This window comes from Mesitornis unicolor, unplaced genomic scaffold (genome assembly GCF_000695765.1).
Source record: "Mesitornis unicolor isolate BGI_N332 unplaced genomic scaffold, ASM69576v1 scaffold4975, whole genome shotgun sequence".
NCBI classification, from domain to species: Eukaryota; Metazoa; Chordata; class Aves; order Mesitornithiformes; family Mesitornithidae; genus Mesitornis; species Mesitornis unicolor.
This window is the reverse complement of record NW_010187359.1, coordinates 26228-40130: the sequence shown is the minus strand read 5'-3', so window position 1 is coordinate 40130 and position 13903 is coordinate 26228. Positions and strand designations below refer to the sequence as shown.

Here is a 13903-nt window from a genome sequence, read left to right as displayed (position 1 = left end):
TGTTAAAGCTGGATCACCTTTATTCTCACATTTGAGCCTTCAGATGTACACCAGCATCCTCTGTCCAGGTACTACCACTGGGTAGATGAATAACAACTATGAAAGTACGTGTGGAAAGAAGTCTGTTTCCAAAAGATGCGTCCATGGGTGCAGTGATTTGTGTGGTAACAGACCCCACCAGAAACCCCCAGGTGGAGACACCAGAGGTGTCATCAAAGAGATGCACTGCTCTACAGGGCAGTAACCTGGCACCGGAGCCACTGTCCCACCAGACCTCCTGCAAACAGCGCTGTTACTTGCCATTATGATGCCTGAGATGGGGAATGACAAAACCAAATTGCAGAAGTAGGAGTGAGATTTCTAATTTGAGGCTATGCTAAAGCAAACAGGCCCTCACTGGGCCTTAGTACAGGCTAAAATCTCATAGCACTTCCCCTTTTAATAAAACCAAGAAAGGGAAGCATTCAGAAATAAATACTGAGGATTTGTACGTCCTCAGCAGTTTTTGAAGTGGTTCCTGCAGGGTGGCTAGAGTGGCATCGCAAGTCAGCCTGGCTATTCTTGGTGAAATAAGCCACAGATTTTCAATGAGCTGTCACTTCCCAAATCCTGTTTCAGAAGTGATTCAGGCACTTGCATGTATTTGCAAATTTGACAGCCAATGCTTTATTGCTGACCCGAGCTTTGTGTCACTGGAAGCCCCGCACTGGCAAGCGGAGTCGGACTCCCAGCTCCTGCGCTCTGAGGCATCGCCATCTCGCTGTGCTTTGGCCAGCCACGATCTTTAAGCATCATAACCAGTTAAGATGCTCTCAGCTGCTTACGAGCTAGAGAGAAGTTGCAGGGCATGATTTACAATTGCAAAGTGTTTATAAAGCTGATTTATTGTCTGTTTTTTAAAAATGGAGAAGAGAAACCACAAAAGATCTGATCCCACGAAGCTGCATGAACATCAGCAGCCTGTGTGCTGCTGAGGCAGTATGGATTTGGGGGATGAGATCCTCTGTGTCTTAGAGGGAGACACAGCTTGCAGCATGGTGAGTGCTCTTTACTCACACCTTGGTAGCGATGTTCCTGTGCACAATCACAGTCATGGGTTGAAGTGCACATAAATGACACCCACATGGGAAGGCGGGTAATAGCGGTGATGTTTAAGGGGAAATTTCTCTATAGATGCCAAAGTAAAGATGATGCCATACAACCCTGCATCGCCCTTCTCCAAAATACATCTGCAGCACTGCAGTTAATGAAGCTTGGCCTCCAGCGAGCCAGTGTCTCCTCATTAGAGGCGGCAAACGTGTGATGCCCTCACTGGGGCCTCTCCTCCCTCTTGCCACTGAGTTTTATGGGACTTTCAGGAATGCAATTAGTGCCGAGATGTTTCCTCCTTTGTCAAACTGCCTGGCAGGCGGCCAAGGGGTTCAAAAGCCACAGGGCCAGCTGCCCCTTCCCGAGCCAGGCTGCAGGCAGGCGGACAGGCTATAGGCAGGAGGACAGACCGCAGGCAGGAGGGCTCTCTTCCCCTCTCTCACAGTCACCCACATTTCAGAGTGGAGGCCAGAGCAGTGTGCTGGAGGTCTCAATGCAAGAGGGCAACTTATCTGTATGGAAAAAAACCTGGGAGTGAAGCATTCAGGGCTTTGGGAAGCAACTGCCTACTTTGTTGGAGCACGATGCCATGGATAACCCATCTGCATCTCTTCTGGAGGAGCATAGCACTTCTGCAAGCCATCCCCAATGGCCCTTCCAGAAGGTGGATTAATGGTTTGAAACAGCTACTCTGGAACTGTTAACTGGACTTGGGGAGCAGCAGAATAAATGCCACTTATTAGTGACTAAGCAGCATTGACTAAGAGTTGGACAGAACTTGAATCAACATTTATGATGTATTATAAATGACTCCTTTTCCCGCCCGCCTCACAGTTGCAGGAAGAGTGTTAAATCGCCTGCTAACAGGAATCAAATTCTTCCTTCTCCTTTAGATTATCTCCCACCCAAAATCTGCTTCTCCACTTCACAGAGGGCTATGAAAGGACAGGAGCCATACACAGCACTGTCTGCAGTCACGTCTCCTCTCAAGCACTGACAAAATGAGGTGCCAATATTTATAAATGGACCCAGGACTGAAAATGTTTTTGCTGGCCAAAGGATTGAATAGCAAGAGACAAGAAGCTCAAAGTCCATTTCAGAGTATTTCAAACCCACTGTGGCTTTTGCCAGGAATACAGGATGTCTGAGCACAATCTGCTGCCCAGCCCAGTGACTCAACCAGGACACTGGATCATGACAAGAAGAAATGCCCAGGCTGGTTTGGTGATGGGCTTATGGTGCCCCTGAGCTGAGGCATGCAAAAAGCACGGCCACATACATGCAAAGCAGTCTGCATGCATAGATTTTACTTCTCAGCTTGGAAAACTGTGCTTTCCTCCTCGAGCTCCCCCAGGCCTCAGGTTGGGTTGAACTGGCTGCTCTTTCATCTGCTCTGGCCAGGACAGGCACTCAGAGGTTCATGACACCATCTTGTTCAACAACTTGGGCAGGCATAGATCCATTTAATGGGGTACACTACAGCCCACCTGCTAAAATTTGGGTTCTTTTGGGGTGAAAACACTGTTCAAAATACTCTCATCAGAAATTCACTGTAAGCGCCTTCTATGCTACAAGAGTTGTACAGTATAAATGACCACAGTGATGAGTTTCCTTCACAGGTCCCAGCCAAGCAACTCCCAACTGAGAAAGGAGACAGCAACAATCTACAGCAAAACAACAGCTCCCTCCACATTGCTTTTTTGGCTTCTGCATTTGCTAAAACCTGGTGGTCTCCTCTCACAGTGGGATTCAGCCTGCAAGAGCAGTGGACACCAGGATGCCAGGGCCTTTCAGGGACTGAAGTTGTTCCCAGGAAAAGACAGGGGGAAGCAGGATGTCATTTCTCCCCCTTGCATGAACAAATGCAGTGATCAGACCCTGCATGACCCCCCCCACAGGACCTCCTTCACCCAAGGTGTAACCCAAAACTCTTCTGGCTGCCAAGTCTACATATGCTGGTAGAGGGAGACGTTCAGTGCTGAACTAAACACAATCTTTTTCAAGAAGGCCCCATTTGTAATCAGGAGAGAGCACATGTCTGCTGGAAGCCACCAGAGATCCTTGTGTAGCAGAGGGCGCTCATTAGGGGCAGCTCTGGGCACAGCCCTCTGTGCAAGCTCAGACACTTTTGGTAGGATGGTGAAGCCCCAAGCCTCTTAGGCTGACAAAACCACCTCAAAATGTTATGCCATTAGCATGGCGCTTGGTATAGCTCAGATTTAGCATCATAACTGCTGGAATTAAAAAAAAATACAAAAAGGCCGACAAAATAACAGTAATGGAAATACCAGGAGCCACAGGGAGAACCACCCCACCTCACACAGCTGTGCTGGACTCCATTCCACCCCTGGAGCAAAGAGGAGGCCTCTTGGCCTAAGCCTACCCTTTGTTTTCTTCCATAGCTATAAAAAGGACTTTTAAATGACTTTAAAAAATTCTGGCAAATCTCAAACCTGCTATGTTGCTCTCCCCAGCACCAGAAGCCCTCCACAGGGACAGAAGAAAGCAGGTGCAACAGAACTTGCTTGCATTCCTGTGAAACAGCATTGCTCTGGCTTTCCTGATCAAAAGGAACTTTGAGGCAAGGGATGTCCTTGTCTTGCAGTACCAACCACTACACCAGTGACTTCCAACCTCTCTTCAGAGTATCAGTGCCCTGCTTGCTATTAAATATACTCCTTTTGGATGGGATGATGCTATCAAAGCAATATGGTCTTATGGAGAACCTCCAGGCAGTACTGCTCTTAATTACTTCATAGTTGAGTTTATTTTTTCTCCCATCTATTTTCAAATACCTTTTTTTCTGCTTGCTCGCCCCTCTTTCCACTCCTGCATCAGCAGGGAGAACCCCAGCCCTCCCAGTCCGGGACAGTCACTATGGGAGGTGGTACCTGCCTTTCTCACTTCTCTGCAGTGGGGAGCCCCAGGGCAATGCCAAAACCTGGAGTATTGCCTGTCCCATCTTCAACAGCACCAAAACATCACTAGCCAGGCTACAGGAAAATGAGCACAAACATCCTCTACCCACCTAACAACACGACTATCTCAAACAGCCAGAAACCCAAAACCAAAATGTGTCCCATCACATACTGCTCAGCTCAGAAACATGGAGGGCAAGATAAACAGTGGGGGAAAAAGAACTACGACTTGCCTGGAGAAAATGTAAAAAATAGCTATTTTTCCAAGGTTACCCTTGTTTTGGAAATTTTATGCAGGATTTCTAGTTAAGGAAAATTTTACTTGCTTAAAAGCAGGCAAATTTTAAAGGATAACCTTTTACCCAGCTCCAGCTGAGGGAGTTATGTCCAAGGGCTAACCCAGGCAAGGTAAATTATGGGACCTCGGGCTGACAAGGAATTAAAGCCATTTTAGCAAACACAGCTAAATAACTCCTCTACCTTTGCTTAAGCAAAGCTGACTGGCTACATCTTTCCCAGTGAATGATCTGTTTTCCCAGTGGGCAGAAAAATCTATACATAAAACACCTTTAGGAGACTTTAACACAGATTTTCTCTAATAAGTAACAGACTGAAACACAACCTTTCCCTTCACTTGTGCTTCATCAGGGGATTACTTCAAATGCTAATTTAAAAAAAAAAAGATTGTTTCTGCCTGTGCAGGGAAGGATGGCACACGTAGAAGAAATCCAATCTAAGAAGACACCAAAAAGCTTCAGAGGATTCAAGCCTGTGTTGGTTTACTCTTTCCTATGGATATACTTCAGTGTGCAAGAGATGTACATGGGTACATCAAAATAACTACACCAAAGCCAAGACTCTGCTCATCTCTGTGGGTCCTTGGCAGAGGACAAGCCTGCAAGGAGAAAGCCTTTCACTCTAATGTTGGAAATTCAGTTCTGATGGGGATAATGCAGTTTTTGCTCATTAGGACAGATGCTCTTAAATCTCTGCCTCCTTTTTTCCATAACAAAAAGAAAGGGAGTGCAGATCCCTTCAGAAACAGGGCAGATTTTGGCAGGCAGGACAGAAGCAGCCCCTTGTACACCCTGCACCCAGCAGCCTTCCCCATTTTGGGGCAGTTTCCTCATCTCCACAAAGCAGAGGGTGTGAGGGAGGAAAGGCTCCTACCTGAGCAGAGGACTCCCTTGTACCTGGCACAGGAGAAGTCATCGCACTCGCAGAAGGGTCCGTAGATGTTTCCAAACTCACTTTCATAGCAGAGGCACTGGTTGCAGCTGCAGTCCCCCCTCCCACTGCAGAGGGGCTTGCCCTCCGCCTCCCGGCACATGGCCTGGTGCATGTCCCCGCTGGCTCCCTCCTCGCACTCGCACTTGGCACCCAGGTAGCCAGCGTCGCACTCGCACAGCCCGCAGGCGTAGGCCCCGTTGCCGCTGCACTTGCTGCTGGCTGGTGCGGCGTGGCCGGTGCACCCGCAGAGGCAGTTGTAGGTCACCACCACCTCCAGCGTGTCCCGAAAGCCAGCGGGCTTGATGGTGAAGGCATGGGAGGTGTCCTCGGCAGGGCAGCTCCGCGCCTCCACGGCCACCTCGAAGGAAACCTGGAGGGAACAGGATGAGATGTAAGCTAACACACACGGCCCCAAAACAGCTGTTGAGGGTGTCCCGGGAAGGAAGGCAGGAGGGAAGGGCAAATATCCTGAGGAAAAGCCATGGAGCAATTCCCTGAAGCAGGGCCACACTCAGTGCACTGTGCTTGACTCCCAGGTGTGCAAAAAAACCCTCAAACAATTGCATGTCTAGTGAGGGTATCTGCAGCTCAGTGCTCCGACATCTGCCCACCCCACTAGGGGTTTAGCATCCTTAACATTTCAAAGCTCTTTCCTGTCAGCCATTAGAAGGAATTTTCCCCATCAGAGACCATTGGTTTCTGTGAAGCAGGAAGGAACCTGCCTATTCCCATGAAATAAACAGGGCAAAGCTCTAGCAAATAGCCCAGTTTTCATGATATTAAAAATAATAAACTTTGCTGAAACCAAGCACTAGCAAGGATCTAACCAATGTAGCACCAGAGCCCGAGGTGTCTACAAGACAACGGATTTAAAAGGTTTTATGGGAATCCTGATCTGCATATAGAGAGGTGCATCAGTCACACAGTCCTACGGCTTCAGCATGCTGCTAAGGGGCCATTTCTGATGGATGCTTCTGTTAGGACTCGCTTCAGAAGGGTTATACATCATTATATTGTTATACATCACCCCTCTGCTCATTTTCTGTTGCTACAATCCAGTGCCAGAGATTTTTTTCCGTGGGAAAACCAAGACTGTCCTAAGGCCACCTGCTTGGCCCCCAATTTAATCCTGCTGTTTCATGGGTGTCTCAGGCCAACTAGCACTGCCTGGAGCTGCTGGTTAGCAAAGAGGATTAACCTTATTCCAAGGAAATGAGCTCCATTCCTGGGCATCAGGAGGGAATGCTTTTTCTCTGGTGACATTTGGGGTCACCTCGAGCTCTCACTGCCCACGCTGTCCCCCATCCAAGGGTTGATGTGCACAGTGGCCACCTCTAGCAGGGAGAGCTGCACCCCACGAAGCCTCCCTTGATTCCCCTCCCATTCCCAAGGCCTGAAGAAATTAGGCAACGAGCTCAAATTACAGTGGAGAAGGAGATCAGAAAGCAAGCTGAGGGCATCAGGGTAATCCTGCTCCCTTTCACCTGCTGACACCCATGCCCCCAGGACTAAACCCCAGCAGATTAGGAGCCAGTGCCAGTGTTATCCTCTTTGGGGAAACTTTCTTAGCAGGAGTCAAATCTTGATCCACATGGAAGTAATGGGGCCAAGAGCAGCTGAACAGGGGAGCAGGAGGGCCTCAATACCCTAGTGCACCAAAAATGGAAGAGGTACCAGTGCCAGCTCCCTGCTGCACCCCAAATCTGACTGCTGGGCAGAAGGTACCCCAAATTCATCTGGGTCAGGAAAGCTAGTCTTGCTTACACCATCAGCATGCGGAGACACGGGCACGCATGTATCTGCTGCCAAACCCCCTTACAGCACGAGCTGTAGTGGCTGGAGCGACCCCCCTGCTCATGCCAAAGCTAGGAGCCCAGAATCAACCACCAGATTAACTCTGGTGCCTCGGGGGCTCGGGCTTCGCTGTGGGAACAAGGACGGCACGTGCCCAGCGTGGCAATGCTCCAGGAATTGATTTTACCCACTGATCAGAGATCCAGTAAATTCAGCTAAAAAAGCTGAGGCCACCTCACTTTTTAACACTTCACATGATCCTTATTTGGCAGGGTAAAAAAATCCAGCTACTGTTGACTCTTTCAAACTATTTTTATATGCCTCGGTGCTTAGAGCTCTGGTATGTTTGCAGAGTCACTCTTCTCAAATAAGGCAATCAGGCTGCTAACAAACCCGCACCAGCATCCACACAGACAGCAAAAGCCTGGAGAAAGGGAGAGGGTTCCCCATTGGTCTGAGCCCCAGCCCTGCAGCCCAGCAACTCATTGATCTGTATCAATATTCAATTCAAACAAACAGAGCTTAACTTCTTTTTTTCTTAAATATAAAAAAGCACAGGATAGATTATGCTGTGTACACTGTTAACATTAAGGGGCAAGCTATATTTTCACTCTGTGCTGCCATCCTAGAAACTCTAGAAGTCTCTTTTTTTCAATACCTCTGAAGTTACTCATGACCTCTTCACACCAGGAAAGTCTGTTTAGATTAGAATCATAGAATTATTCAGGTTGGAAAAGACCTTTAAGATCATTGAGTCCAACTGTTAACTGCCAAGTCCACCACTAGACCATGTCCCTAAGCACCACATCTACTCGTCTTTTAAATACCTCCAGCGATGGTGGATCCACCACTTCCCTTGGCAGCCTGTTGCAATGTTTGACAACTCTTCTGGTGAAGAAATTTTTCCTAATATCTAAACCTCCTCTGGTGCAACCTGTGACCTTTTCCTCTTGTTCTATAACTTGTTACTTGGGAGAAGAGACCAACACCCACCTTGCTACACCCTCCTTTCAGGTAGTTGTAGAGAATGATAAGCCTCTTCTTCTCCAGGCTAAACACCACCAGTTCCCTCAGCTGCTCCTCATAATTCTTGTGCTCTAAACCCTTCACCAGCTTCGTTGCCCTTCTCTGGACATGTTCCAGCATCTCAATATCTTTCTTGTAGTGAGGGGTTCAAAACTGAACACGGTATTCAAGGTGCGGCCTCACCAGTGCTGAGTACAGGGGGACAATCAGTCCAGTACAGAGCCACAAAGATGATTGAGGTGGTGGAGCATCTCCCTTATGAGGAGCGGCTGAGGGAGCTGGGTCTGTTTATGTTGGAGAAGAGGAGACTGAGGGGTGACCTCATTAATGTTTATAAATTTGTAAAGGGCGAGTGCCAGGAGGAAGGAGCCAGGCTCTTCTCTTTGATGTCCAATGACAGGACAAGGGGCAATGGGAGCAAGCTGGAGCACAGGAGGTTCAATCTGAACATAAGGAAAAACTTTTATACTGTAAGGGTTATGGAGCACTGGAACAGGCTGCCCAGAGAGGTTGTGGAGTCTCCTGCTCTGGAGACATTCAAAACCCGCCTGGACGTGTTCCTGTGTGACCTGGTCTGGGTGATCCTGCTCTGGCAGAGGGGTTGGACTGGATGAGCTTTTGAGGTCCCTTCCAACTCCTAAAATTCTATGATTCTGTGAATCAATTCCCTGGTCCTGCTGGCCACACTATTTCTGATACAAGCCAGGATGCCGATACAAGCCAGGATTCTCAAACAATAACATGAAAACTTTGAATATTTAATGGACCAGGAAATGAACAGCAGACCATGGCAATAAAAAATTCACAGGTGAGAGCGTGATGTGACTATCTAGGATTACAGGAAAAAAAAGTCCATTCTCACCCATTGCATCCTGCTGCCTGATCAATACCTTTTGGCTCAGGGTGCTGTAGATAAGACATTCTGTATTCTGTCTTTCCTCATAGCTGACCTTTGGCTGATCTATACCACCCAGAGCCACTTTGAGCAGAGCCGCTCTCTGTGGGTTTCTATATTAACATGGCACGGTGTAATGAGAAGAGACGGAGATGAGTAAAGCTGGATTTTATGACCTGGGGCCACTCACTGAGAGAGGTAAGCGGCTGCACGGGGCATGAAACAGCCTTTCCAGGGGACAGACCCAAAGGCAGACTTACTGTATCTCCTATTTTGAGATCCCCACACTTCCTGAGCCCGGGATAGGACATCCCATCCTGGCACGTGGCAGTGAAGGTCAAGCTGATGTCCTCAGGGCTGTCCCAGACTGTGAGCTCCACCTTGGACCGAATACTCTAGAAACACAACGGGAAAGAAAACCATCAGGTTCCCAAAGCCAGGTGGGCTGCTTCTGCTTTAGTCTCCTCTGATGTTTCCAGAGGGCAGCTAGGACATCTCTGCACCTATACGAAATTAAAATCACCTGTGCACACATAGAGACGTTTGGGTTTGACTTCTGATGAACGTAACTAGAGTCATGGGGAGCTGCCTAAAACCCCTGGTGCCTTATGCCCTCTTAGGACAGACGTGATGACCATCGTAGCCAGCACTGAAAAGATATGGATACACAAGAAAAAAGAAGAAAGAAAACATTCTTCCACATTCTTTGACCACAAATCAAGCATTTCTGAGCTGAAAGTCAGAAACAACATCATTAAAATAAATGAGAAAATATCTTTCTTTGCAAAACTTTTCAAAGTGAAAAATCTTTTCCACCAGTGAGGTTTTGATATGCTCCTACTCCCTTCTCTTCTGCTTCTCATCTCTCTGCCCTGCTGCGCATACAGACTTTTAAAGTCAAAACAAAATTAAGTTTATAAGTATTAATTTGGAATGAAGTTGTTTTGTTTCATTCTTCCAATGCCTGGAATGGATTTTTTGAGTGGTGTCCAAAAAAGACAGCAGTTTTCAAAATGGAGCTTTTTGTACAAATACACTTATTTTCCAAAGCCAGATTGCAGCTCCATCCCTCTCCCCCTTCTCCCCAACCCTCACTGAAGTGGACAGATTAAGGAAAAGTGCTACTTCCAGTCCATGTGATAACAAAATCAGGGTTCACACACCAGCAAAGAGCAAACACTTTTGGAAACAGGCAGGAGACAAATGAGTTTTGGCTAGGCAAATCTAAACAGCCCTTGAGATTAAAAAATAGGAATAATCTCTCATCTCTCTGCTGTAACGAAGGAGCCATTCATGGGGTTGCAGTTCACTGTACAAAGCATCCATTGCTTGTGGTCTGAACACTGCACACGTCAGTAAAGCTCAACATACTGCTCTGCCCAAAATTATCCCACAGAAATTAGCTGTCACAATGATATGCTCTCCCATCTTCGTGCCCAGAGCATCTCATCTGGGGTATAGCAGATGACAGGCCACCAGGCCAAACCTCTCTACGTCCTTATGTGGGCTCTTCCTATGTTCTTATGCAGATGCCAGGATTTCTTTTAAGTCCTATATAGTAATGCCATTAGCTTAATTGTAATGCTATTATTATTAGCCATTGTGCACCATCACACAGCAATACTTTCTTACAGAACTACAGCCACCACGCCAAGGGCAACCATGGGATTTTGCTGCTGTGTTTTTTGGTGGCCCTCAAGCCTGCTGCACCTTCAAGGATGAGCAGAGGATGCTGGAGAGACCTAGAGGAAAGACCTAGTCTGAGATTGAGCAATGTTTGACATAAAGCTGTCTGCCAAAACCCTGAAGGAAATTCAAAGGATTGATCATTTCAGTGTAAAAACAAGGAAATCCTAAACTGGCAGCGGCTCCAGGGACAGCTGGTGTGAAGGCCACCCGCTGCCTGCCAGAGGAAACACATCAATGGTGTAACGAGAATCACAGAATCACAGAGAATATTAGGAGTTTGAAGGGACTTCAAAAGCTCATCCAGTCCAACCCCCCTGCCAGAGCAGGATCACCTAGACCAGGTCACACAGGAACATGTCCAGGTGGGTTTTGAATGTCTCCAGAGAAGGAGACTCCACAACCTCTCTGGGCAGCCTGTTCCAGTACTCTGTAACCCTTACAGTAAAAAAAATTTTCCTCATATTCAGATTGAACCTCCTGTGCTCCAGAAACATGTCCGAGATCTGCCTGGATTGGGTTTAAGAAAGTGTTTTTTAAACCAGCTGTCCTCTGGCCCCAGCATGGCAGAGCAGGCTGCACTGGCTGTGCCACGTAGGCAGGGCTCCTTTGGGACCTAAGAGACACAGTGATGCTCGCAGCTTGCTGAGGATCAACTCATACTGCATGGAGACCAACGCAAGGACACAGCCTTAGCCAGAGCCTGGTCACACCCTTGGAAGGCCTCTGAGTATTAGATGGCAAAGAAATAATATATTTTACCTACTGGTAGGGTGCTCAGAGAGAGAGCTGTTTCTGATCAAGGCTGTATTTTGAGGGCAATTCTGCAGATGAGAGACGTGGGGTGAAATCTCTGCTGCACCACAGGCTCCCTTGAGCAACCCCATGCTCCTTCACCTCGCACACCTCATTTCCTCCCCCAAGGTGGATGCCCTGGCTCCAGTGGTGTGCAAAGGAGCTGGGATTGAGGCAGCCAAACTGGGTGGAGCAGGCTGGGGAAAAGGGAGCTGGCCGAGCTCTTGGCACTTCACACGACAGCAGCTGCGGTATTAAAATGCACTTACATTGTAGGCCTTGACGATCAGCTCGATGATGTTCTTGGAGTCTTTGTGCAAAATCTCCACTGTTGTCCCAGGAATCAAGGCGGTAAAGTTCTTGTAAATAAAAATAAAAGAAAATGAAAGAAAATTCCGAGATGCAGAGAGGAAAGCAGAGGGTGAGAAGGAACCGACCCCACACCAAGGACACTGGCCACACACTCTGCCCCATCTTCTGGTGGTGTACACAGTGTGACTTAGCTCCCATTAACGTGGAGCTTTTGGAAGCAAAGCATTGCTAATGCGGGACGTGGAATGCTAAACAAAGCTGGTGGCCAAAGAACAGGGATGAATGGACCCGGGTCTGCTGCTGGAGTGGGTCAGACCCAGCTGCTGTGTACTCGGAGGGCCAGCACCGTGAGGAGGGAGGTGCGGCTGCCCTGTCTCATGATCCTGAGCATCCCTGGAGAAGGGGTGGGGAATGAGCTCAGCCCTCTTGCTCTCCGCAGGCGAGAAGCAGCATCTTGATCATAGCAACACAGCTCAAGCCTCAAAAGCAGAGGCTTCTGAAAGTGACCCTGCCTGAAACACGTCCCCACATCTGCAGAGGAGTGAAACCCCGTGGGGCAGCCCCAGACACAGGCCTGTCCTTGCAGCTCAGGGCACCTTTTCCTTTCGAGGGATTTCAAATTGTATGTGCCGCATGGGGGCCCTGGATTTCGTGATGGAAAAACACAGCTGGGCAGAAACACTGCATACAATTCGGTAATGGGATTAAGTCACTGCAGAATGGGCTGAGCAGGTTTCTGCTCTCTCGCATGCTGCACGGCTGGCAGCCATCTGAACATCAGGATTAAGCTGGAGTCTATTTTAGGTCTTCACATCCTTACTAACATACACATATATATGTTTGCTCTAAGAAGCTTTAGTGCTTTTCACTGAAAGGACTAAGCGGGAGGGATGGAGGGCTGAGCCTTGCCTGTCTGCATCTGCCTGTCCCTGCCAGCCCTGCAGGCAGCGTGTGGCCACGTGCATGCATGCTTATGGCTGTGCACATTCACACTTGCAGCTGCATACACACATGCTTACAGATGCCTCAGCTCCATGGAAGATGCTTTCCCGAGGCATTTAAGTCTCCCCCCAGCATGGGTGGCTCATCAGCACTTACCTTGTACAGGACATAATGACTTTTCGTAACAGCAAAAATCAGGTGGATGTTGTTTTCAGCAAGTTTCTCCCCAAGAAGTGCCAGGGAAGGATAATCCTAGGGGCAAAAAAAGGGCAGAAAGACTGATAGGTAACACAGAAACAAAGACTGATTTAATTGCTCTTCTTCTCCCAAAAGCAAAATTCATTCCAGATGGATGGCATGTTTAGCTGCAGGATGAAGTCCCCGATGTACCAGCACAATCCCAACTGAAGTAGTAGAAATTCTGTCATTACTTAAATATTTCTGCTGCGCTCTTCACTAGAATGTATGACTGACAACATCATTAGCTACAGCAACACCTGAAACACTGGATTTCTTTCTTTCCTCATTCTGCTTCACTATCAGCGAAGCACTTATTTCCACTTACTGCCATAAGTGGAAATGTTTGATTTTTCTTCCAAAGCAGAAACATCCATTGCCTGCTATTTCTGCATGCTGGAGCCATAAAGAGATTACAATAAGCTCTTTAATCCTGCAGACTTCCCAGATGGAGAGGATGGCAGGAAGATACTGCTCCAGCTACCCACAAGCAACAGAATAAGGAACCAGGACTCAGTTTCAAGAGATCGGCTTGAGTTTGAAACCCCTGGCTGCTCCTGAAGTACTGTCCTCAGAAAAAAACATGTTTACTTGCAGACTGAGAGCCTCCGAGACTCAAACATGGAAATACCAAGGCAGTATCTTCATGCCAGCTCCCCTACATTAGCTCCACATCAGTATGGGGGTTGTGCTCCCTTATAGATATGCTTGCTAGGATTGCACAGCTGGTGGAAAGGAGGTTTTTCTGCAGAGCCGAGCCTCTGGCCACAACACAACCATCAGGAAACACCTCCTCTTGGAGGGTAACATCCATCCAGAAACAAGAATCATAGTTTGTGCTTGTGATCTGCTGAATAAAGCATCATCTGCAGGAGGATGTGATAACGAGGTGGCTGGCAAGTGCTCATTCATCCCAGAGGTGTCCTCCACTGAGTTTAAATTTTTAAAAAAGGCTAGTTTGCCTATTTAATACTAAGAC

General features: G+C 47.8%; 1 protein-coding gene across 1 annotated transcript in view; it reads right to left on the bottom strand.

Moving 5' to 3' along the window:
- Positions 1-13903, bottom strand: part of ITGB5 (integrin, beta 5) — a 55490-nt gene that overhangs the window by 19080 nt on the left and 22507 nt on the right. Inside the window, exons 6-9 of the mRNA XM_010185410.1 lie at positions 12844-12939; positions 11703-11792; positions 9213-9347; positions 5178-5607 (exon numbers count right to left, since the gene is read on the bottom strand). Coding sequence (XP_010183712.1) covers positions 5178-5607; positions 9213-9347; positions 11703-11792; positions 12844-12939 — 751 coding nt within the window. The remainder of the gene's footprint in view (positions 1-5177; positions 5608-9212; positions 9348-11702; positions 11793-12843; positions 12940-13903) is intronic.